Source organism: Corvus hawaiiensis, chromosome 3 (assembly GCF_020740725.1).
Source record: "Corvus hawaiiensis isolate bCorHaw1 chromosome 3, bCorHaw1.pri.cur, whole genome shotgun sequence".
Taxonomy (NCBI): domain Eukaryota; kingdom Metazoa; phylum Chordata; class Aves; order Passeriformes; family Corvidae; genus Corvus; species Corvus hawaiiensis.
The window spans coordinates 59,122,606-59,148,597 of NC_063215.1; the positions used below are offsets into that span (position 1 = coordinate 59,122,606).

General features: G+C 44.7%; 1 protein-coding gene across 5 annotated transcripts; it reads right to left on the reverse strand.

The window, feature by feature from the left end:
• Positions 1-13,348: 13,348 nt before the first annotated feature.
• On the reverse strand, positions 13,349-25,837 carry PNLDC1 (PARN like ribonuclease domain containing exonuclease 1). Of its 5 annotated transcripts, none has more exons than XM_048298275.1 (19): positions 25,497-25,837; positions 24,930-24,987; positions 24,735-24,808; positions 23,758-23,791; positions 23,510-23,579; positions 22,789-22,877; positions 22,396-22,502; positions 20,953-21,032; positions 19,844-19,981; positions 19,176-19,245; positions 18,838-18,923; positions 18,561-18,616; positions 16,807-16,874; positions 15,901-15,954; positions 15,643-15,685; positions 15,019-15,118; positions 14,394-14,569; positions 14,129-14,227; positions 13,349-13,559 (listed from the first exon to the last, which is right to left on the reverse strand). In XM_048298275.1, the coding sequence occupies exons 1-19, from the start codon at positions 25,570-25,572 to the stop codon at positions 13,493-13,495; spliced, it is 1,545 nt and encodes a 514-aa protein (XP_048154232.1). In that variant the 5' UTR covers positions 25,573-25,837; the 3' UTR covers positions 13,349-13,492. The 5 variants fall into 5 exon arrangements, with proteins under 5 accessions (XP_048154232.1, XP_048154229.1, XP_048154230.1 ...); XM_048298272.1 differs by having other exon boundaries at positions 23,510-23,633; XM_048298273.1 differs by having other exon boundaries at positions 16,807-16,871; positions 23,510-23,633; positions 25,497-25,836.
• Between the last annotated feature and the right edge of the window lie 155 nt (positions 25,838-25,992).

Here is a 25,992-nt window from a genome sequence, read left to right on the forward strand (position 1 = left end):
CTTAAAAGGGACTCCCAACAACTAAAACATGCTCAGAGTCAATTGAAGTCTCAGTCTTTAGTTAATATAAAATATTTTCCTTAGAATTCAGGTGTTCCAGGGACTACTGCTGCCTCTATTTCCTGCTGAACACATTTCCCAGGACTACATTTTTTATTCCTCGTCATACTTTGCCTTTATCTTTTGATGACAAGGACACATACTTTTCCTTGCCCTATGAGCAACACAACAGCATCTTTGGTGTGGCTCTTGGCCATCAACACGTGTTGTTGATCACAGTGGAGCCAGAGGCAGGGAGGGCTCCAGGGCATGTCCCAGGTGGGCAGTCGTGTCTGCAGTCGTGCACCCATGGTGGCATGGAGCGGGCCTGAGCTGGCTGTGCAGAGTAGAAATGCTCAGGTTACCACCAGCCCCCAGGCCAACACAGTCCCAGTAAAACCCACAGGATGTAGCCCTGGCAACGAAGCGCTTTCACTGCTCACAAGGCACCTACATGGAAAAGACTGAAGGTTGGCAGCTCTGTGTCATCTATCCTGTTTCTCATTATCTTATTTTTTTTCTCTCTCTCTGATCCTGGCTTAATCTTTTAATACCTTGTTGTGGTTTACATGCACCCACGTTCCCACTGACGAATATACATTTTCAGTGAGATTGAGGAGCAGAGTTTACAAGCATGACTCAGGGCACACTTAAATACACTTAATAAGTTTTCTGCAACTACGTTGTTATGTGGATTGTTCTGCTGTGGTACAAAGAAATCAGACTCTAATCTGAGACATATTCTCACGAAAGCTGTTTCCTAGTCCTCCTCCAACTATAGATTGATGGAAGGAGATAGAGAGGTGTCAGTCACAGAGCTATACAGCTCCTCCTCATCAGGCCGAGTGTACCAATCACCCAGATGACTGTATAGTATACAATATGCATAATATTTATACACATATCTTGCCAAAATTAAACTTAGTATTCTCCCAGGTGAAGAAAGGCTTGGTTTCTGATGCTGGGGTATTTTTTTGAGGGACAGGGATGGGGGAAGGAACAATCAGCGAGAGACTAGAATACAGTTGGTGGTATAGAAGCCATATGAGTCAGAGCAAAAAAAGTAGATTAAGAGATTAAGAGTAAAATAACCTGATGAACTGTATCTCTTTTTTTCACTGGAGAGTTTTGGAGACATTGTGATGGCTGAAGACCAAAATCAGAGCTGTCTTTTGACACTGCACAGAGATGGAGCGCCAGCATTCAGAGCTGGAAGGTAACTCCAGTGACAGTCCTGAAGCAAAGCCACATGCAGCACCGTGTCAGGATGGCATGGCAGTGGGGTTCATCCCTCACGTGGCAGATGAGTCACTGGAGTCCGTGTCTCTTGCACCACGGCTGTAGGTGTGATGACTCTGCTGGGACACAGGAGGCAATATGAGTAGATGCTGGCCAGAATCTGTAAACATGTAGGAGTTTTTGTTCCTGTCACCTGTGATAGTCTCAGTGGGCATCTACTAATTCTGTTTTGGCAGAGTTAAAATACAGTACAGAATATGTGAGCCCAAAACCGGGGAATGAGCCCCGGGCTATAAAGTGCTCCTGATCCCAGCTAACTAGTTTTACAGGGGTTTCTTGCATCCTCTCAGCTACTTAAGAAAGCTTCCATGTGCCCCTCAGGATGGGATCAGGGTGCAGGCTCTGAATACAATGGCTTTGTATGGTATATAAACCACAGACTCTCCTGAAAGGCAAGGTCAAGTCAGGATGGCATGAGAACGTGGCCTAAATGCCACCTAAATTCTAGCTTGTGTTCAGGCACTTTATTCAATCAAGGCTTAAATTCTTCAGTCTTCACATTTTCATCAGCTGGGAAGAAACAGCTGAGGGGTGGTACTGCCTGTTCCATTATTGCAAATGTAAATCTTTCTTGTGATGATAATTAAACTGTAGGTACGTGATTCCTGAAGGAACATTGTGCCAGGCAAAACAAGGCCAGGCTTTTCAAGCATTCGTCTCCTTGTGTCAGTGGTGAAACAGACTTCCCTGGTGGGGAAACATGTGATTGATTAAGCCTAATTATGCCTTCTGGCTTCCAAGAACAGGCTTTATGTTAATGCAAGAGGAGATACAGTCTCTGCCCTAATTCACAGCCAAAAGCACTTCCCCACTGCAGTAACTGGCACGATCTGTAACTGGCAATACTCACATTCTCACTTGTTCCTCACACATCTCAAATACACCATTATATCACAGGCACATCACCCCCTTGTATCGCTCTCGGACGTGGCTGTTGTAGCACCACGAGGCAAATTATGTGTTTGTGCACTTCAAAGCCTTTCTTTCCATAGAAAGTATTGCATAAGAGTCAAAATTCTTTTGGAATAGGCACAGGTGGCCCCTCCCTTCTAGGGTCATTTTTTTCTCATATGCAGAAGCCAAGCTCAGATGAGGATTTGGAAACACTTCTGGGGAAAGGAGGGGAAGCATTTCCTTTTTGGCCTTCTGCCCTAGTCTTTTCTGCTCTTGGTTAGCTGCACAATCTGATGGCTGCAGAAGTCAGAGATGTCCTCTGAGATAGCCCCCTCCTGGGGCTAGGCAAAGGCCTGGGCTGCTAAATAGTCTGTTTGACAGCTGATTTGAAAACAAACAGACCTTTAAATAGTATTTCTGCCGTTGCACTGGCTGCAAACTTTCAGCCCTGTGTTGAATTGGACCAAGCAAAAGGAACAAAATAAGCAGTGCTGAAATGACTCTTCTGCCTCCTTTGTCCACCATATTACTCCAATGTCCACAGCTTTGGGTGTTTCTATTTCCCCCTTCCTTCTTTATGCTCTTTTTTTTTTTCTTTTTTCTGTCCTTTCTCTCATCAGTTCTGCAGCTCTCCCTTGAGATGTTCACTTTCTTCTTCTGAACACCTGAAGTGCCAGACAAGACTTGAGAGACTGGGAAAATGAAAAGAAGAATGATGCAAAGGACAAAAACTCTAAGGCAAAGAGGCATGGTACTTTTTCCTTCACTTCAGTGCAGAGCTGTCAAAGCATGAGTAAAACCAACATGACAGTGTGGAGAGTGCAGGCATCTTCAGTATCTCCCTGCCAAATCCTCTTTGCATTTCTACCCAGCAAGCCACTAGTCTGATCATAACCTGCTTCAGACCCTTCTCCTGTCACACCACCAGCAATAAAAGTTCTTCTCTGTCTACATGCTCATTTCAAACTCACCCGCTGGCTCCAGGGGGCTGCCTTCATCCCCTCTGTCTACCTCAGGGAGAAAATCTATTTTTGTCCAATTGTTTATGTAAAGTCTTTATTTGGTAGAGGTCTTCCAGGACACAGACATACACACAAATCAGGGAACCTCAGAATTTTCTTCTCCTTCCTAATTTAGGCAGAAAAGAAAACCTTCCCTGTCACCTTAACCCTTTAGATACACTGAGCTTTGAAGAAATGTTACCTTTTTGGAGGTGTTATGCTGTCCCTCCCATTACAACATCAACCCCAGAGCTTGTTCGAGTGCATGTGGTGACCTGCGTCAGCTTTGTCTTCCACTTTCCTCCCTCATGGCTCATCCACAGACTTGGAACACCACTAACATGCTTGGCAAAAACATAATGAGGTGGATTAGCTGGGAGTCCCCTCACCACGAACACGGTGGCTGCCACTGAATGTGTGCAGTTCTTCACATGCACAACTACCTATTATCTGCAAAAAGTAATGTGCTGACATTATTTAAGATAATTATGTCTAACACATATCTTAAACATTTTAATTACCACAGCAGCTCCCCCTGAAACCTTCAGCAAAGCTCACCCCTTGGCTTTACTGGGAACAGGACCCAGCCTGATGCTTGAATGTTGGCTTACACTTTTTGTTCTGAAAAACTGAGGAAACTGCCTGTGAAGCACACTTTCCCCCTCCAGTTAGAAAATTATATGATTACTTCTGTTGGACATTATCTGAAAGTGTCAGAGTGCCTTGGCCTGGCTGACAAGGTTGTATCACCTCTAGCATGACAGTACATCCGGGCTGGAAACTGATCTGGTACCAGAGGACCATGGCTTCTGGACAGCCTGGAAGGAGAACAGGCAGAAAATCCTGAATACTTTCAGGAAAGAATATGATCAGCTTAAAGAAGGGATTTTTTAAATTGCAATAACAAGAAATTCAGCTTTGCAAAGTAAGAGCTCCCTTCTAGTCCTGCATTCCCTCTCTAGCACATTAATGATCTTACTTTGGTGTAGTGCAAAAAAAAAAAAAAAGTCAGTATATTCTCCTTTGCATCTGTTCTGCCCTTGGGAATTCTGGATTCAAGTGCTTTGTGTGCAGGAGTGGTACTAATAAAGTCTGCTTATTTGGCTTTAATCTAGTTCATGAGTATGTCTGTGACTTTCCATTCCTGCACGACCAGTTGCCTTCAGAATCCCATTTGCTTCGCTTTTCAGGTCTTGCAGGCAACAGTTGTCTGAGAAAGAAGGTGGCCGTCTCCTGTCTCCTCCACCTCCTTCCTCCTCTCTCCCTAGAGACCAGAGCAGCCTTAGACAACTGTAATAGCAAGAGTACACCCTTGTGCCCACAGTTCCTCCATCACAGGAAACAAAACAACACGTGAGGCTGCCACAGGGCTCACATTCAGCCCCAGCAAGAATGACAAGGGGATGGGCGCCACAAGCATAAAGCAAGAGTCTTTCCAAATGCCTCTGAGCTACTTTGCTTATGAGAGAAGAGAAATAATTTGCATTATAATACTGGTTGGCTTATTGTTTTAAATAAATGCCACCTAGTAGTAATTTTTTTTTCCTGAGTCTTTTTTAATTAATAGAATACACAAATAAGTATTTAAACAGCCTAAGGGGTTTCTGCCATCTCATTCAAAACTCAGAGATCAAATGCACAAAAATGAAGATTTCATCAGAAACTTCATTTTTTAATAGTCTCATTATAAAGAGCAATGGCAGGGTTTTATTCTTATTTATATACTCTAAAAATGCCCTTGCACATTCCCTGTTAGCTCTCTAAAAGCAGACTGATAAAGTGGTGCTTCGCCTTTGTTGACAGGAGATAACCCGGGACACACTGGGGAAGGTCACAGTAGCAGAGCCGAGTACTCAGCCCTTCCTCACGACAGAGGCATTGAGGCTGTGTCTCCTTGCCTTGAGACACAGCCTCAGGGAGCACCAGCCTAGGACAAAACCAAGCTCTCCCCTCTTCTGATGGATATAGAGGACTGATTGAAATCAACACAGCGGAGCTGGAGGGATCAGTGCTGCACCCCAGCTGGGTCCTTGGAGGCAAATTACAACAAAGTTAATGACTTGTGGAAAATGTAGGACCTATTCTCCCCAAACTTTGAACATTATCAGCTGCTATTACCATAAATAGGGTAAAAGATGCTTGGTACTTTGCCCTTTTCCAAGTCTATGTAAATATGAGCAAACTACACTAGATAGCAAAAGGCACAAGATCGAATGATACTGTGAGTTATCTTTACATTCTTTATCTATTAACAGAGTGCATTAATTGCCATTTTAACACAGACACAGATCACTGACTTTGTGTTCTCTGAAAAAATTACGAACTGTTCAGTTACATAAACAAAACTTTATCCAGATGTTGATTTTTTTCTTTGATGGTAGTTAAGATTTTATCAGATTGGTTTCCATGTTAAGTACTTAGTAGCTGATGAAGCACATTGTAATTCAGGTGATTTGCCAACATGATTATATTTCCTGGGTCTTTATCAAAAGAGGAGAAGCATCTTTCATTGCTTTGGTTTCAGTGGGATGGAGGATTTCAAGAAATGAAGATCTCTCAGACTGCTTGCTACGGGCTCTGGGAGCAACAATGCAATAAGTATCTTCACTTCAGTCGTTAATTACCTAATTTTTAACCCACTCATAGTTCTCTCCAGTTTGACCTTGTTCATCACTGTCTAAAAGAGGCCTCCAAATGAGGCTTGACCTTTTCATGGTGGTCAGTGCCATGGCATTCCTCATCTTTGCTGTGCTGTCAGACTCACAAACACTGCGAAATGCAGGCTTCTTGCATGGCTGCCACTCAGGCTCGTGTACATTTCTGCTTCACTCAACATCACCACCAGCAGTGCAAACCCCCTGGACTCATTCTGTGTCAGAGGATGAAAAGATGAGACTTGGAGAAACCATTCAGAGAGCCCTCCAGAAAGCCTTAATGGATGGGACATGGGGGGCAAGGTGAGAGCAGAAACAGAGCCAGGGATGGGTTGGAAACCCACAAGTTTAGTTACACACTCTGCAGGTGGATGAGTTTTTCAGATTTTTGAAGACTAGAAAGACAGCAAATTGCTACATGAGATCACCTAAGAGTCACAGTCTTCAGCACAAGTGGATTTGAGGGGGAGGTGAAATCAGTGGCAGGTGCTGGTGTTGGATTTGCAGTGTGACAGAACCAAAACATTTTGCCATTGGCAAGGCAAAGCAGTTTTTGAGGGGAAAAAAGGTAAACTTTACTTTTTTTTGTTTTCAAAAATTGTCCCAGTTTTTGTGGTGAAAACTCCATTTGATTTCTTGGAAAAACACCAAAACCCACTAAATCGTCAAAACTTTAATGAGATACAGCATTTCATATGTCAAAAAATGGAGTGCAAGTGGCTACAGAACAGGAAGCTGATGCTTGGGTATTGCAGGAATAAGGAGTGAAGGAAGGAATGCTCAATCCACTCTACCAGGTAGGCACCCTGCCCCTGGCTAGAAAACTAAAATCACATAGGGTCCCTGCCAGAGTGATTCAAGGAAAATTTCCTCCCAGTCTGTGCCCCAGCTGAACAAGCCAGCTGAGCAGATTAAAGGGGCAGAGGAGCCAGCTGCAGGACAGAGGGCACTGGCACCAGTCCGGGCTGGTTCCTGTGCCTGTGGCAAGCTGGGTGCAGAGTAGGGCAACCATGGCTGTATTCAGCTTCCTGGGACACCTGCCTGACAATAAGACCTGTGAACACAGAGCCAGCACCATCCCCACACCAGAAAAAGTGCTGGTGTTGGGGAAATCCATACTTACAGAGGAAGCTGCATTCATTCCTAAACTTCAGAGTTGCAGGAGGAGAGTAGCAGGAAAGAAACACTGACCCTTACTGTAGGTTGCCAGGTCCACACATCCACTGCTCCAGCCCTCTTGCCCATGTCTGGTGGGATTTGTGGTCAATGTGGCAGATTACAGGGTGAATGTGCAAAACCCTGAGAGAAGTGGTAACCTTCAGCCAGGAGAAACTCATGTGCAGCTGAAGTGCCAAAATCTCCTGTCTAAAGACTGCTTTCCCCCTGCAGATCATCATCAGCAAACCCTTTCACATCACCTCCAGTTCCTAGTCACCTATTCCTGCCCAGTCTCTCCAAATCCAACTTTTTCTCCCAGTCCCTCTTCCTTGCTGAGGAGCAAAGCCCATCTCTCTCCTGTGCTTGCTGCTCCTGGGATGTGGTGGGGGCCAACAACTGGGAAGAAAGGGTGGGACCAAGGTTCACGGGCTCACAGGTTCACAGGCTCACAGGTTCACAGAATATCCTGAGTTGGAAGGGACCCACAAGGATCATCGAGTCCCACTCTCAAGTAAATGTCCCGTACAGGGATTGAGCCCACAGCCTGGGTGTTATCAGCACCACGCTCTGGCCAGCTGAGCCAGTCTCAGGGTCAGGGTCCTCTTGCCCCGCCAGCAGTGAGGCTGCTAATCCTGGCATGTGTGCCAGGAGCTCGTGGCCACTGCTCTAGCACAAATACTTGTAGAAATGGCTGACAGGCAAGCACATCTTCATTGGGAACTGCCTGCAGCAAGGGGATGGGGCAGGGCTTTGTGAAGCCACAGCCCTGCCTCCTGCTCGCTGTAAGCCCACCACGAGCCAGCAGCCACTGACAGGCGCTATTTGTTCCTCCAGGTGCTGCCTCCAGCAGTGACACCTGTGGAAGCATGCAGGTAAAGGAGGATAAGCTCAGCAGGGAGCAGGTGTGAAACCAGAGGTGCCAGCCAGACTATACAAGTACTTGGGAGTCTAAAGATGGTGACAGGTGCCTGTGGAATTGGGAAGAGCTCTGTTTGCAGTTCTGTTCCCCCGTCACCATGCACTATGCTTGTGTTAAGTTATGGTACATTTAGGACATTCATCAATACAAGCCATGGAGCAAGAGCATCCTCCCTCACAGGGGTGCCTCTGGCTGCAGAGAGCCCCCAGACACCCCTCACTGAGCAGCCAAACCCAGTCCATCCCCTGGAGACTGCCCAGCTTCTGGAGGCTGTAGGACCCCAAGGGAGGCCCAGGAGCCCAGCATGTCTCCTGTGGCATTGCTTCCCATGACCCAGTGGCCCTGTGGAACAATTACATCAAGCTGCTTCTGTCCTGCATCCCAGGGGAGGGGGCAAATTTTGAGCACTGCAGGCAGCTGTGGGAGCCTGTGGGTTTGCAAATCCTCACATTTATGTAGGAATGGCAAAGTCAGTTGTACATGTTTCATGCACAGGACAGATAAGTTCCAGAGAGTGAGTGAATGACTGCCTGTTTTGGTTAGGCTGGCTGCACTTGTAAGCAAGCATCTTGCTAAACGGCAAGAAATTAAGACAGCTGAACCTTTGTTAACCAGAAGCTGGAGGCAAAGCATGAATTTCTAGCAGCGCCTTTTCAAGCAAGGTCAGAACATGTGACAGATCTGTCCAAACACTAGTGCCAAGTTTTACAGGGCAAGTAAAATAGTTTGTATTACTTCAAAATTAAAAATGAGGATTGCAGATTACTCCTCCACTGCTTATAAACCCAGGTAAACTTCAGGACTGTTAGTGGGTGGACCAGGTCCAAACGTAGAAGTACTTTAAGACTTTCTCAATTTGTGTGTGCCTGGGTGATGTTTAATAAGCTGTCTTTAAGTTTTAAATAGCACTCTTTTTTATTTTCCTTTTTAACTGGATGTGTTTCTGCCAGGGCACCATGTGTTTCTCCTGCATAGTAACTATTACCTTTCACCGATTTCCATCCCACAGGTATTTTAAAAGCCAGCCTAACCTACAGCACTGACATGAGGCTCTTTGCCAACACACTTGCTGTTGCCATTGTCTTTTAAAGCTTGGCTGTGGAAGGTCGATGGATTAACACACCCATCTCCAGAAATAGGAGAATGAGTGTCAATCACTTCTGTGTCTGGAGGGGGTCCTTGGCTGTCCTACACGGGGAGGAAGCACTGCAGGGGCCCCATCTTCAGCTTTCCTTTGGTGAAACGTCTGTCCGTTTATGTGCTCATCTGGCTGAGGAGAAATTCCAAGAGGATTCAACTACTCACCTGCTTGTTAGGACACTGATGGGATTTGAATCCACCTTCTCTGAGGATATGGGTCTCATTCCTCTGCCCAAGCTGCATGGCAGGGGTCTGAATGTCAGGTGGGAGTGTTTCTGCATATTGTGTCTGTGCTTAAATGGGAGCAACCCCAGCCCAGGTACCTTTCAGAGCTGGGACTGTGCCAAGCTCCTTCCCAGAAGAAAAGCCCAAAGGCACTCCCATAATACTTAAGCACTGTTTTTGTTAAAACCAGTTAAAACCACAAGCTTGAACAAGGTAGTTTCTGCAGAAAGAGAAAGCATGAGATGAGACATTGGGCAACTCTCCCTCGTCCCCCATCCATCCTGACAACTACAACTCCTCTCCACTTTTCACGGCCTCCTGCCTTGCAACAAACTCATGGCTCCTCGGGAGCCTCTGGAAAAGAAATCTTTCCATCACATCTGCCTGCATATGTTCTCCTTCCAGTCTGTGCACCACAGCAATCCTTGGCCATCTTCTGTGCCATGAGCTCCACCTGTCTCTGGGGGCACAGGTCCTGCTTCCCTCCCCACTGCTCAGCCACAGCTTTTGTAACACAGCACTGACACATACTTGTGTGGGTCGCTCTCCACCAGACCTCCCAGGGATGTGTGGTGACAGCTCTGCAGGACAGAGTGTCAGCCATGCCACACCTCCAGCAAACCAAGGGATCAGAGATTTGGGCTCTCCCCAACATCGCTGGTCTGTATGGCCTTTACAGAGATGTCTTTCAGAGGGCAACTGGGCTGATGCAACATTCCCCTTCCAAAGGTCCTTTGTGGGTACAATCACCCCCTTTTCCTTGAGCATAAGGGTTGTTGAAATACACGCACAGCATTTCATGCACTGCCCCTTCACTTAGCCTTCCTGGGAGGGTTCTCCAGTGCTGGAGACTACAGCAACCAGTGGAGAGGGGCTGTTGGGAAAAGCCATGGGAAAAAGGGAGATAAAACCAGAAAATAAAAGTCAGATTTGCTGCTGCATATAAAAAAACACCACAAAAATGTGTTAACAGAGCAGTTGCACAGCAGGGTTTTCCCATGTCTAAGGCATATGGAAACATTGTCAGTCGCTTCATCAGCACACAAAGTTTTGACCCAACTGTGGTGCTGCAACACAGCCGAAGCTGCTCTGGCTCATGAGGGAACCTCCTACCAAGGGGCTGAGCAGTGCTGGCACTTGGCACCAGGCTGTTGCACTTCTTTCATCAAGCAAGACATCTGCAACCTCGCTGTTCCAAGGTTTTCTGCTATGACGTCTTTTGAATGAAAGCATATTGTCAAGAAGAATTGTTGATTCACACCATCTGAAAACATAGAACTATATAAAATTTTCTTCTATATGAAAGAAATGTCTTTTCAGAGAGGTAAATCCTGCTCTCCTGTCCTCCAGTGCCAGTGGGAATCTGGCATATCACCACTGAAGCCATAAGCAGCAGCAAGAACAGAGGAGTATTTAGAGATAGTTCTGCCTTTTCCATGCCTTCTCATTGGAGTAGAGATGTTATGTAAAAACCCACATATTTAATCTTGAACACATGAGAAAAAGTCAATCTATCAAAAATCAAATTGTTCTTGTAACTAAATATACTCTGATCTGCAGTGTTCCATCTGCAGGGCTATATTTTTAGTGTACACCTTCACAACTTGAATTTAACATTTTTTTTGTTGAGGGTAGGAATTACCCTTTCAAGCCTTGCAGCTAAAGCACAACTTTCTCACAGTGCCAAGAGGCAGGTGTGCTGCAACTGCTGCTCCAGACTCTGCTGGGGTTTTACCACCGTTTAAGGGAGACAGGTTTGATTTTCTGAGCTGCCAGCCCTCAGAACAACTCAGAAGCTCTGACATGCACCTCTTCAGGGCCAGAGTTAGAAGTCAGGTTGCACCATCATGAGTTGGCCTCACAAGAATCTAAATTATCTCCTACTCCTTGCAGGAGACAGGCAGGAACAGGCATAACCTGAAATACTTTGGATACTTCCAACTTCAGTTAGTAAGAATTCCCTAGTCTGGAGCCAAAGCAACGGCAGAGGTCAGAATGGCCAGATTGACATGTTCAGGAAAATTGTGTCGTGATCAACAGCTGCTCAGAAAAACTTGCAGTTCTGTTCCCACAGCCAAATGTTTCTCCTCTGATTTGTTTGACTAGCCCTCAGCAAACACATTTCATTAGAATTGACTGCCACTACATCTCAATGAGCTCTTTAAGAGGCTCTGAGCAGCGAGTGACCCTTGATTATTAGAGACAGGCAACTTGTTTCTGTGAAGTCTTTCCTTGGAAGATCAGAACATACTCAACTCACTCCGGTTTCTTCATGTTTTTACTCTGCATGTAAACTTAACTGATTTATACTAGGAATATCTAGTAGCTCTACAGCAATTGTTACTTATTTCTCCCAGCGGTAAAGCAGGAAAGCCAGGGCTCTTGATTCACTGCACCACGTTGCCACGAGGTGTGTCTGTCTCTTTCAAACGGAAAACATGGTCAGACCCATAGGCTTTTTCTCCAAAAAAGGGTGAGAGGGTCTCTACTTTTGTTCATGGGGAAGTGTGCTTCTCTCGAGGGTGAGCCAAGAGGGAGAACAGCACTGCAGGGAACTGATTCATTATTTGTGTGCCACTCTGAGAAAAAAAAATGGGAGGAAGGGAACAGAATTTAAAGACAGAACCATTCCTTTGTTCCTTCAAAGTGCATGGTCTCTTAAAAACTGCTGGGCTTCTCATACAGCATCTGTATCTTCATGATCCCCAGACTGTAAAGACTAGATGCAAGTGAGGCTTTGTCTCCCCACATTTAAATAGCTAGCTGAATCCAGACCCCAGAGAACAAGGGTATTACATTTCCCAGATCACAAGCCAAGAAGAGTGTTTTTATGGGAAAACACATGCTGCTACTGTATCTACCACCCAGTGAAAATCTTCCTAAACCTACACAACACAAATAGCCTGCGCTCTCCTTGACACAGGGGGGGTGTCTAATGATGCTAAAAGACAAATTAACATTACAGAATAAACAGGGAGCACACTGGTTCCTGAAGGAACACTGTGACAGAGAACCCCATCACTGAAGGGTTATAAAAAAGGTCATCAAGAAGTCAGTTACTTGTCTTGTCGGAACTTGTTTATGAAACAAGAGCTGTAAACCACAAGCTATGCAGAAGTCGAGAACCACATCTGAAGATGTGCTGCCCTTTTCCCCTCAAGAGCAGCAGAGCAGCAGGCCCTCAGCAGCAGAAAGCACATCATCTTCAGGCACACCGCAGTGCCCTGCTGCTGCCTTAAGGTCCCCAGCAGCAACTCCCACATTACAGTCAATTAAAGGCAGATTCTGCCTATTAGGTGATCGTGGGCCCCATCCAATTAAGTGTGACTAATGTCATCTAGGAACTATTTTATGGAAACCCTGGATCAACAGGTTATTTTTGAGGAGATGAATAAGAAAAATCTCTGTAGACCGAAGTCCCTGGACTGACAAATACTCCAGCTGTATTAAGAGAAACTGATGCACAAAGCATGTCTCATGCTACTTTGGATAAAGGACTGCTCACATGCTGCGCACTAGAAGCAAACAGAAATGTGTGCTGACTCACATGACCTCTCTATACTCCACAAATTGGAACCTGATAAATTCCACTTATTTGTGTCAAACCTCAGCCACACTGCCACTGAAAATACCACCGTCTGATACTGCACTGACAGCACTGCAAATTATTTACTATTCCCCAGAATCTGTCATGAGCCCCAAGAGTGGTTTCTCCATCAACTCTGCCCATTTTCATTTGATAAACAGTGACATTTCCCCTGCTTTACAACTGTAGCTAAAAATAGCATCTTTCATTTCATAACTTCCTGAATTTTATCAGCAATGTGTTTTATGCAGCAAGCACCAGCACTGGGAACAAGCTGAGGGTATGAATAGCTGTGAAGAGCCAACACAGGACTAAAGTAAATTAGGCACTGAAACAATCATCTCCCTCTTCAGAAGGTGATGCTTTGAGCAGATTACAAAATACCACAAACTGCAAACCAACACACCCCCTTTAAAAAACACATATCCAGGAAAACAATTCAAAGTTTTGGCGGGTTTTTTGTTCATTTTTTTTGTTCATTTTTTTTTCATATTTTATTGAATGAAACAAAACAAAACAAACACAAGAAATAAGGTCACTGTTCTTCATGTCTCATCTCTACAGCAGTCGTTTGGAGTCAACAGCTAGAAGTTCCTCCAAGTGCAAAGGCCAAGACAGACCACAGTGCCACAATACCAGAGATTCTAAGGGACAAGAATAATAAAATGCTGTTAGGCTACTTATATTTATGGCTTAATTTTGTGTTTATTAAGCCCTTAGATTCTTTTCCAAACCATGTCGGGCCAGAAATTCACCCTTCATGAGCATTGCTGTCACCATCTCACAAGAGGGATGCACTTTGAACCTGGAATTCTCTCCCACTACCAAGCTTTCAACTCAGCTGTAGAAAAAAAACCCACATCCATCCCACACCTGAGATTCTGCCTCCTTCTCATCAAGCCTAGTAGAGCTGTCTTACAGTTAATTCAGATTACCACCTGTCTGTTACTACAGCATGTATGTGGTTTTGTGCTATCCACGGTGTAACACTCCCAGGGTAACCATGATCAAGATTCAAGTCCAGTTGCCCAGGGCTGAAAGCTCATGAGCAGCCACCCAGCAGTTAGCACGCAAACCTTCTTCTGAGCCCCATTCTCCCCCGAGGGGCTGGCAGGAGGACACTGCAAAGGCGTGGCAGGCTGCTGCTGTGCCAGGGCGTCGGACTTGAAAGGAACGCTCCCCCTCTCCCCATTCCCGTGCTCCCGCAACTCACTGCAGCAGGCAGTTCACGCTCGGCGAGTGCCTCCAGTGGCGATAGACGGAGACCTGCAGGTGAGGGTGGTGCCTGTAATCCCGCAGGACGAGCCTGACGCTGCAATGAAAGCACGGCTTGAGCCTCAGCCCGCAGGCTGCTTGCAGCACCCCACAGCTCAGGGCAGGAATTTCTGTCCAAAAGCTGTCACAGCAGAGAGAGGGTGGGATGAAGGCCTAGATCAGGGGAACAAAGGACTGAAAATCAAGACTTTCTGATCACCTACTGCTTGTACTGACTGGAGAGCAGAATGAACTGGTTCTTTGAAAGCCGTCTGACATCAAAGCGACAACGAGCTTTAAACTCCTGGTAAATCTGTCTCTCAGTCAGCCCTGGCCAGCCTTGGACATGAACAATCAAGGCAGGGGGATGACGGCAGGGAACATCTTCCCCAGAAAAATTCTGGAAAATGGACAACATTGAGACCTATCTGAATTTGGAAGTACTACAGAGGCACTACTAATATAATCAGAAAATATGCAAAACATGACAAATAAATGACAGGTTGTATAATACAGCTGTTGGTGTAATTTTTTTTTTTTTTGCCCCAAGATTCATCTAAATATGGTCATAAAAGCAAACTGTCATGACTACCATGGAGAAACTACCTGAGAAACAGCAATGTAAACTGACTAATGCCATCTTACAGAATAAAAGTATGAATGCATTTCACAAAGCAGAAATTCAACTCATTGGACATTTTAAAAGGTTCACTGTGTCACTTGTATGATGACAATTTCTGCCAAGGTGGGCCCAGCACCGGTGGATTCCTCTCCTCTAATGAAGCCATCAAGTAGGCTACTGACCTATGCACCCCACAAACAGGTCACAGACCTGCAATTCATACGCACAATGCTTGAAACACCACCTCGGATGAAATTCACTTTGTTCACATGCTCAGCTAACACGGTGAGATACTGCGAGAAAGAAGGATCAGCCTCCACTGCATCACTAAATCAGAAAACAAAAGAGAACAAAGTTTTGTTTCTCCAGTGCTGCACTGCTCCACAGTGTCAAGCTCTTCAACTAGTGACAGAATAGGTATTTCAGATCTTAGTATCTTCCTACAGAAGTCAAAAAGCTGCAAGGAAAGGGAACTTAACTGAAGGCACCGATTCACAGAGATTTCAAAAATGGAAACTAATGGAAAATTATTTGACCCTTACCCAAGTGAACTGAACTTGAGAGAGCTTGTTCAAGAATAAAGAAGTCACAACGTCATTTCCCAACCTCTGAGCCATCACATGGCCCCTGATTTCATTTTTAAAATGTCAGCTTTGACATAAAACTACTACTTTCAGATTTATAAAATAAAAATCTAATTAGAACATGACATTTCCAATAACACTTTCTTTTGTCCAAAAGGAAGGCCAGCCTGCGATACAAAAAGTCAGCCAGAGCAAAAGGAAGACTGTTTTTCCATGGGACCCATCCACGTAATGCAATTTTCAGTCAACACTTAAAACATTACTCACTCCGTGGATCTGCACAGTAGCAAATGAGCTGACATCAGAAGAACTAGAAAAAGGAAAAATGAGATGGCATTAGAACACAGCTAGAGAAACAGAGCTAAATACATAGAAAGCAAAAATGCACTGAAGTGCAGTTAAGTTACTAAGAGCAACAGACTGTATATAAACAAGTATTTCTTAACATCAAATAGATGTACAGAGAAGGAAAGGATTGCCAAATCCCAACACAAACTCTGAAGGAGTTTTTAAGAAGCATTTTACCTGAACCACAGAGAAATGCATCATAGCCTGCCTCATGAGGAGATTTTTTCTCAGCTGTAAGTGTTCAACAAAATCAAGAAGAAGTAAACACATTTAGCATGCTGTGAAAACTGCTGCACTGCAGAATCCTAATTCATAAGATCCACTATTCTGGAGGTTCTTCCCCCCCCCCCCCCCCAGCTCTGTTTCCTTCCTCACCCTGAAAACTTTAGACTCAGTAAAAAGTCTGTGCTTCTAGCATGCATTTTAAAACAACACCAAAAAAAAAAAAAAAAGGCAGCAGTTACATGAATGTCCGAAAAGCTTAGCACATTAAAAAATTGCAACTTTTATGAAAGTCTAAACCAAACTGTGTCATCTGTGTCATTAATGGTATGGGAACCATTTCAAAACACAGGAGGCCCTGTGGTGCAGGACACAATGCTGCCAGGAGAAGCCAGAAAACATCTGCCTCATAGCCAGTATCACACCATGTCCTGGACACAACCTCCCGCACAGGCTTCACTAACCCTGCACACCAGTCATCGAGCTCCTGCTACTTTGCCATTAGCTCCTTCTACTTTCCCTTCTAAGACAGCTGTTTCCCACCTCCCCTTGCCCCTTCCAAGGGCTGCTGACTCTTCACAGCCACATCACGTTCAGTTCAGCCCAACATAGTGTAAATGCTGTCTGTGCCAGCAGCATGATGCAAACCTGCCCTGTGCTACCCTCAGCAGCTACCAGGGACATGCAGAACACACACCTCAGGAGCCCAGGCTTTGGGTCTGGACTAAAACGTGTATCAGCAGCTCTGGGCAAATTCAGCAGACCCACTGCTATTCAGCCATGCTTTGTATGTGGACATCCACAGAGTCAAACAAACCTCCTTTGATCTATCTGACCTTGAAGATGTGCTTAAGAACATACCGTATCTTGAGCAGCCACTTGCAAGAGCTATCACAGGGCACGGTGGACCTTTGGGATTTAGGTTGCTGCTGACGACAAGTGGACATGTAAGATTTTGGTCTTTCCTCAGTATGTCAGAGAAAAGTTACTGTTCTCTAGTGACCTATAGCTTCATTTCAGAAAAAGCTACTGGAGACTTTAAAAGGAACTTCGGTAGGCCTCTGTGAAAAGGCCAAAATACTTACTTGTGTAGTATCTACCAGTCTTCTTCCTGAAAACTAACTCCTAAATACTTCCATTGTCTCTTGCCTCACTCAAAACTTGTAAGCAGCAAATCTGGTCTAATTGCATACAAAAACCAATGTAAGCAGAACTAAAACTGCAGGGAAAGGGATTGACTAGATGGTTCTATTTGAATGGGGAACTCTGGAGGATAAACAGATACTCCTGGAATGACTGAAATAAAAGAAAGAACAAACAACAAGAATATGCAGTCTGAAATTGCTAATAAACAAACAAACAAAACCTCAGAATCCCAGTACTGTTTAAAAAAAATATATTAATTTTGTGTAGGAACCCAGAGTGCCAAGAATATTTCTCTGCCTGTTTAAGGGTTTTTACCCCCCTGAGCAACACTGTTTTAACCTCCAACCTTGGAAAAAATTACCAACGATCAGACAAGAACTAGAAAATACAGTGGTGTGAATTAGGTGATAGACTACTATGTAAGATTGTCACAGGGTGAAAAATTTAGAGGTTTTGGGCTTCTCTTTGTAGTAAATAGATAAGAGTAAAAAATATCAAAATGGAGAATTGTTGTTGTTCTCTAAACCTTCTTCTCCTTCTTCTACTACTCCATGTTATGCAGTAAAAGTAGTTTGGAATGATTGGATAGAGAATTCCACAGTTCCTGCCCGTGTTACTGAATAATTGGTAGGAAAGTGAAAATAATGTACGTTTCTAGTAACCATTGGTTAAATTATCTTTAAAAGGCTGTGTAAATCTTGATAATTAGACTTCTCTCCTGCTTTCTGTGCTCTGTGTTATGCCTGGGTCATGCTAGTGACTCTGTTCCTCTGATAAGACTTAATAAACAACTATCTGGCAGCATTGAAACTCCAAGAAAAGTCTCAGTTTATCTTTGAAACTCCTTGCAAGAACTTTTAGAAAATTGTCTCCCATCAGGAGGGATTTGATTTATGGCATGGTTCAGTGGCAATTTTGCATCTCCTTCTTGGGAGTAGGGAGTAATGGGAAACAGGCAAAATTTTCCTTTCCTTAGCAAAATTGACATGGAAAAAATTAATTCACGGAAGAAGTGTGAAATAAGTCTCCCACCACATCATGACTAAGCTCACAAGATACAATATCTACTCGTGCTCCACTTGAACATCGTATTTAGTTACTGCTTTGGGCTCAGTGCAGCTGTCTCTTAGGACAGGCATTTGAAATTAGGATGTATTTTCACCAAGAACTGAATCTTACTCATTTCAGAACATAACATAAGCAACATAATTCTCAAGCTGTGTGTACGGCTGTCTGCAAACCGTATCTGTGACCAAGGAAATAACAGTGATTCAATATGAGAAGTGACTCAGAACAAATAATTTACTACACAATTACTTTATAAGAAAGATGTGCAAATCCTTTGCTCTTAAATTTAGAAAGACAATAGTCCCATTGAAAAACATTTGAGAGGAAGGAAATGGCTGACTATGAAATATCTTTCCAAAGAAGACACAGGGATTGCTGAAACTCTATTGCCCACCACTTACCTGCACAGAACTGCATACACCTCCAAAAGACTAGATACTCGAGGAAACAGACATTTCTATAAAAGAAGACTGTATGAGAAAACTGACCAAGACAGACCTTATGGTGAGTTCAATTACTTGCACTGCCAATTTGTTAAATAAAACCTAAAATTAGAAAATCCCAAGGCAACACTGAGAACTGGTTGCAGTTCTGTAACCACAGGGCACCGAGGAAAAATATCCCCTCTCTTGGGCAAAACACATTTGAACTTCAAACAAAAAGACCTGTGCATCTCACCTTCTGCACAGATTTTGTTACAGTCTTGGTGTCTATGATGACAGGAAACAGATTGTGAATGTTCCTTTTAAACTCCTCATAGCTTTCTGTAAGCAAAGCACATGTGGAAAAAGGGATCATGAAACTGGGGAAAAGCCAATGGTATTGCAAAGTAATTGGAAAGAGAAGTGACAGCAGGCAACGATGCACTCTCCAGCATTTGGAGCTCAGAAGAGGCAACCAGCCCTGCTGCTTGCTAAGCCCTGCAGGTGTCTGTAGTGACAAGTGGCCACGGCACCTCCTGTTCCACCCCCAGTGCAAAGGCAGCAGCCCGGGACAACAGCTATGCACAGCAGTACCTGGCAGGGGTCTGTAGAACTTGTCGTGAAGATGCATAAGGTCCATAAACATGTTGTGTCCCACCAGGGGCTACAGGAGGAATGTAAACGTAACAGCCATTGGAGTACATTTCTGAAGAGAACTCAGAGATAAACAAGACAGGCACACTCAACAGGAGTAACCCTTTCCTCCAGCAGACAGCATCCACACACACTCGCACAGGAGTCATTCAGGCTGCAAGGCTCACAGGACTACTGCCTGCAGGAAATCAACTTGTGGACTCTATGAGAGGGTATTGTCTCAGCAGCATTCTATTTTCAGTAGACCTAAGGAGCCAGGTGGATTCTCAGTTCAGCTGAACAATGTTCCAGCGTTCAGATTTATATGCTCACTCACAGGGGCAGGGACAGTCTTTGCTGCACATCACCCACAGTCTTCTAAAGCTGAAATGCATTTGATAGGCTGCATACAGAACATAAGAATTTCCACACAAAGTCAGACCAATGGTCCACATGGTCCAATACCTGGTCTGTCTCATGCTGAAAAAGCTCAGCTTGCCCAAAAGGCAAGAATCTGCTCAGCTTTCTTAGATGGTGACTCAAACCATAACACCAGGATTTTTAATATTGCACTTAACACAGCTAATTAAAAAGAGCTGAAAAATGAGAGTAGGGTTAAGGCATTTTACCTTATTGGCTTTAACCAGTATCTGGAAGAGGTTGGTGAAGCCCCGGGCAGACAGGAGAATGAGCTTTTTCTGACAGTGGTCATAAGAAGAGTTCTCCAGAAGCTGACGATGCTCTGGACTCACTTTTTTTACCATTACCTAAAAAGAACAGTCACTGAGTATCTCAGCCTCCCACGTTAGTTCATTACTTACTGGACTTCAGTAACGCTGAGGTCAAGTTCAGCTTCAAGGCACTGGAGGACAGAAAAACTGCATCCCCTGGGACCTTGGGACTGTCTCACTTCTATATGGAGATCAATGCTCCAGTAACTAAACAGGCCTCCTCAAAGTGAGTCTTATTAGTCCTTCTCTACTTAAGAGGATGATTCCTACCAAAGGGTTTTTCTGAGCACAAATGAACCTAATTTCATTTAACTTGATACCAATATGGCAAGTTCATGCTACCAAAAACCCAGAAACAAACAGCAATCATACAAGCTGAGTCCCCAAAGGCAATGCTTCAGATGAGAAGGCTGGGTAAATCTGACATTCTGGGGACATTGGTTATCAGACCAAAGCAGGACTAATCCAAAAAAAAAAAAGATTTCTGTAAGCTAATTCTAAGCAACTAACTGACATTGTACTCATAACCACGGTTTGAGAAGTCCACAGCCATAGTTTTAATACATAAAATATTGCACCAAATGTAAAATACCAGTAGTTAATAGCAAAACAGCAAATCACAGCGTAAAAATCTTCAAAGCAACTTCATGGCAGAAGTAAACAAAGGAAAACCACAAAAAAGGCTAAAACTGTACATTCTTGTGGAGGTATTGAAAGAGGGACCTAATTTTAAGTCTGAAGACACAGAGAGGGTGCCTCCAAAAGTGCTCCAAGCATTTCCATTTAAAGGGATTTAGTGACTACAGGACAAACAGAAACCAGAGTTGCTCGGTTTTCTGTATCCCTTTTCCTAGGATCCCAAAATCAACATTTCCTTCATCATTGTCTTCTCCTCCTTGACCCTATCATTAAAAGTAAAAGCAACATTTCAGACTCCCTGCAAGAATGCCAGTCCTATCTGTCCAGAGAGAAATCCTCTTTTTTAAAGGTCCACATTTCCATCTCACCTTCTTGTCTCCAAGAGGCTCTGTCCAAACATTTTCGAGAGCCTGCCTCAGAACCAGCTGAACTTCAAGCACATGATCGCCTATGACACACACACAAAAAAAAAAGGCAGTAAAAGCAGTAAAAGCTTCAGAGGTACAGGCAAGGAAAAGTGTATTAAGGAAAACACATCATTCTTCTAGACAGATGGACTGACCACATGTTTCTCCCCCAGTGTATAGAAAAATATTTCTCAGCATATGACCCTGGGATATTACCATACACCATGACAGAAAGAAAACAAAACTAACAAAAATCAACATAGACACACACACAAAAAAACAAACCAAACAAAAAAAAAAACACCCAGAGAAAAAAACAAAACACAAAAAAGAACCCCAAAAATTACAGTGAAAGTTTCAGGCAAATGAGCTTTTGTAAGTACATGGGGGAAAAGACCAGCTGAAGAGAAGAGGGAGGAAGGCTCCTACTCTGAAAAAGACACTGTCTGGTTTTGGACAGTTTCAGAGAAACAAACCGAGAAGCCAAGCACACAAGGGATACCAATGCATTCTCCCTCACAGCTGATAAGGAACTAACCCAGTCCTTTTCTGAATAGCATTAAAAGTGACACCTGAATCAGTCTTCTTGCTTACTTAAATAAATGTCTTTCTTATCACAGGTGCTCACCATTGCCAGACTCTATTAAAATATCAGTATCATATCTAGCTGACAAAGCAGATAAAAAGCACAGCACAGTCTCCACCCCTCCTATTGCATACTCTGCAAATAAACATAACAGACAAAGCCTTGAATACTCTGCTCTTCCTAACCTTTTCTATATTTTATTCCCTGACCTAGAAGATTAAGTTTGGGGTTGTATGAGTAAACCCACAAATTATTCCTTGCAAAAATTCCCTGTCCTTCAAGTCAGCACAGAAGTTCCTCAGCTCTGCTATAGTGCTCCCAAAACCTAACACAGGGGATAAGGGGCCTGTTTATCCCCACTGGCATATATGTGTCTCTGTGGGGTTCCCTGTTGCTCCACGTGACAGGCACTAAACTCTGAAAGGAGGGAAAGAAAGTAAACAAAAAACCAGATCACCCAGGATTTAAAACACATAAAAGATTATTCTGATTCAGAGCAACTACTCTAGCAAATTCCCCAGTTGCTGCTCAGAAGCACAAAATGTAAGTCAATGCTCCAAGCATCCAGACATCCACTTAGGCTTCAGAAAGACCCACCACCCCAACAGAGCAGAAAAGCAGAGCCCAGAGATGAACTCCTGACAGGAGCTGAAGTGTAAACTGGGGTAAAGAGTTGTAAAGGCAGGATGGGCACTGGTGCTTTCCCTCTCAACAGAGCAATTTAACAGAAGAAAGGACAGTAGCAGCCCCAGAGATTCACGAGAAGTGATGAAGCCACTCAGAGCCCACAGGTGCCTAAGGGAGGCACTGTTTCATACCATTCAGATCCTGCAGAATCATAGTATCCTCTTCTTTTGCTACAGCTATCCAAGAGGTCACTTCGTCAATAGCTTTCTTCAGGACATCCCTGTCTGCATTGCTAGTGCTGGATGAGAGGAAAGAGGCAGTGTGAGAAATGCTCTTTACAGGTGAAGCCTGTACAGCCTTGTTGCAGGAATGCAAAAGCTTCACTTCCCAGCATGCACCCAATTCTCCACATTGTATCCTGTGACATTGACCTTCCTTCAGAGAGCACGGCATGCTGGAACAGCTGGCAGTGAGGCGTTCAGACCAACATGTTTCAGCATTTCTACAAAATGTGATCTGAGTGAAGTTGAGCCATGAACATAGTCAGTACCGAGTGAGGAGACACTTCTCTGAAAAGTGCTCACCTGCAGACTTTCCAGGTACCTGCTAAGAGGCGCTGCCTAAGGATCTTCTCCTGTACCTCATTCATGTATGGGATTCCATCTTTGAGGAACTGAGGGGAGAGAAAATGATAGGTTGGTTACATTCCCCTGGATTTTCTCACAGCACATTAGAGAATTAGCAGGTTAGTCAGGACAACCAAATTGTAGGCAATCCAACAGGTATGGAGGAAAGGAAAGGATATTTGTCAACTATAATCAATTTTTTTGCTCTGCTTTTACCTTTCCTTTCATAAGATAATTCAAACTGTCAAGATATCAGATGCTTCCTGCCCAAAATTGCAAAACAGTACTCTTATGTGATGACAGAATCTGAATTTAATGGGAAATGTGGCAATACACAGGATGTAGGTAAACTGATACTTCTGCACCTTCATAGAATGTAAAGACACCCACCAGGGTCTGTTTAGTAAATCCTTGGCTCACAACAGATAGGTTTTTGGGGTTTTTTTTGAGGCAGGAGAATCTGTCTGAGGCTGCCAAGGATGTGGTTATTGCCTTTACATTAGTTCAGAAAAAACAGCACTCACTACCCCTCTGTTGATAATGAACTGCATGATGCATTCATAGTTTAGGAAGATGCTATTTACTCCAGAAACCTAACATTTAGGGATATTAATCCTGATTTCTTCTGCAGTTGCACAGATTTCTTCTGTTCTGCAATTCTGGCAGAGAGATTACATACCTTGTTGTAGTCAAAGCCATAATGAGACAGGAACTGAATACTAGATGCAGAGAGGGTGAATTCGAGATCCCTTATTCCCAGTGTTGAGGGAAAGAGAAAAAAATTGTATGAATGCACCACATACCTAAAATGAAAAGAAAAATATCTCTAGAAGATAATTACAAGAAATAATTCCACCCGAAGGCAATTATGTATAAAATCTCTACTGCACTATCCTCATTGTAATGGAAAACTGCTTTTTTACTTACTTGCTTGAATTTTCTTTTGAGAATATTGCCAGCCCTGCAAGAAAGAAACCTCTGTTGAGATGGCAGTGTTTAGCTGGATGTCTACAGACAGTGTGCAAATTAGATAAGGGATGTGGGGAACCCCTCAAGAAGTACATGTTTTCCATTCACAAATGTCACTGTGCCAATCTTAGCACCAACTGCTGGGCCACTCCCCAGATCCCTGAGAGCTGAACAGGACAAGCCTTTACTGCTACGTGGGAAAAGGAGTCAAATCTGAATTAAACAACAAATAGACTGAGCAATGGGCAAGAGGTGAGCTGGTGATGAGTCTCTGACTGTGCATACACAGCTGAGTTTGTGGGTCCAACTACACTACAAAAATGTTTGGAACAAGCAGGGCACCACAGAGGACTGAAACATGGGTTTTACTTACCCAGTTCTTTTTTTCTTCTGTTAATCCCTAAAAGGCACACTAAGATCTTACATACCCCAGGACTTTAAGCAGTATTTCAAACTGTTTTCGAGCTGGCTTCTTGACTCCTTACTGGTTGTTAATTGTCAGTAGCCCTCCTCCACAGGCCCTTTCTTGCGTTGATTTGTTATTTTAGGAATGACAGAAATAGGAGCCTTCATTTTCCTCGTAGTCCCCTTCCTCATCATGCACTGTATTATCAAATGACACAGCTTTGAACAGGAGCTGCTGTCATATGCTTCTTGCTTGCATCCTCTGATTTAAAAGCCTTGCATTTTTAACTGCAACCCTTAAATATGGTCAACTTTAGACCAGTAAAAAGTATATAGCCCACCTGAGTTTACATTATTGATTAAAAAGTTGATAGTGTTAAACATCAAAGGGGAAAAAAAAACCCAACAAGCAAATGTCTCTGGAATGAGTGATTTCAGGTCAGAGCCACCTGCCGGACCCACCTGTTAGCAGAAGCCCAGTTACCTGTAAGACCTCGGGAAATCACTTTCCGTGTCAAAGCAGCACTTACCAAGCTGAACAAGAGTGAAGCGCTGAACACTCTGCCTGGCCTTCACATAGCGCTCGGCAGGGGAGTCAAACAGGCTAGGAACAAAACCAGAGTTGGGGAAAGGAGAGCAGACACACGAAAGTTTGCTATGCACAGGTTGTTCTCACAGGGCTAGAGCAACAAGCCTCCCTCACATTTCAAGTCCAACAGCTTTACCTGGGCTCGTTGTTTTGTACGGAAGTTGAATGCAAGCCAGTAAACTCCATATCAAGGGCTGTTGAAATGGAAAGAACACAAGAGAATCTGAAACTTGAGGCATGTGCTTCACCAGCACGAGGAAAGGGCTCTCTCAAACACTTATCTTCACCGTAACCTTTGTCAAATCACCGGCAGCAAGCTCAAGAGAAAAGGTTGTGGGGCTTACACCTCCAGCTACCTCACCCCTGTGGCAGGATGAGGCAGGGACACCTCCCCCACGCCCCTAAGGAAGAGCCTGCCTCACCCTGTGCTGTGTTCGTGCCCCTTTCCCGAACCCCGTAACACCCCAAGCCCCCAGCCCGCCGAGCCGAGGCCAGCACCGCAGCCAGGGCTCCCTTTCCAGCCTCGCCTGTTTGAATGCCCGCGCCTCAGCGCTCGCTGTTCTGGGCGCAGCAGCGCCATTATCGGCTGCAACACCCCTCAGCGCCCGGGTCCCTACGTCGGGCAGAGGCCAGCCGCCCCCTGCGCGGCCGGGCAGGGGCCGAGGGCAGCACTGGGGCCGGACGAGACGCCCCGAACTCTCACCCACGAAGGCGGCGCGCAGGATACGCCGCCTGAGCCGCGGCAGGCGCCGGGCAAAGCCCTCGGCGCCCACCTCCATCACCGCCCTCCCGCGGCCCGGCGCGCCTGCGTGCCCGGCGCTGTCCGCGGGGCGGGCCCGATCCACAGTAAGGGATGGGAAAGGCAGCGCCACGGGAGCTTCCAGCGTGACCTGAGCGGCGGGAGGAAAAGACGGGGAGGTTTAGGCTGGAAATTGGAGAGGCTGCGGGGCCGCCCCGCACAGCCCGCGCTCACAGGGAGCGCAGACACAGCTCCTGCTGCGCGTCTGCCGGAAATACAGAGCGCACAGAGGCCGTCACTGGCTGAGAGTTGTTGTTATTATGAACCAACGACTAGGTAAGAATCCAATCAAACTGCGGTGTTTTTTTCATTATGTCAGTTGAACGGTGAGGATTTAGTACGGATGCCAGAACCGGGCCGGGCTTACCCCGCAGGCTGCTGTAGCCCGGCACACAACCGA

Excerpts from the sequence above, each read along its gene's own strand:
- PNLDC1 (XM_048298272.1), bottom strand. The coding sequence starts at position 25,572 with ATGGAGGTGGGCGCCGAGGGCTTTGCCCGGCGCCTGCCGCGGCTCAGG. Across the intron at positions 24,809-24,929 it reads GTACAAAACAACGAGCCCAG|CCTGTTTGACTCCCCTGCCG; the intron begins GTAAAGCTGTTG and ends TTTTGTTCCTAG. Across the intron at positions 22,503-22,788 it reads GGTACCTGGAAAGTCTGCAG|CACTAGCAATGCAGACAGGG; the intron begins GTGAGCACTTTT and ends CCTCTCATCCAG.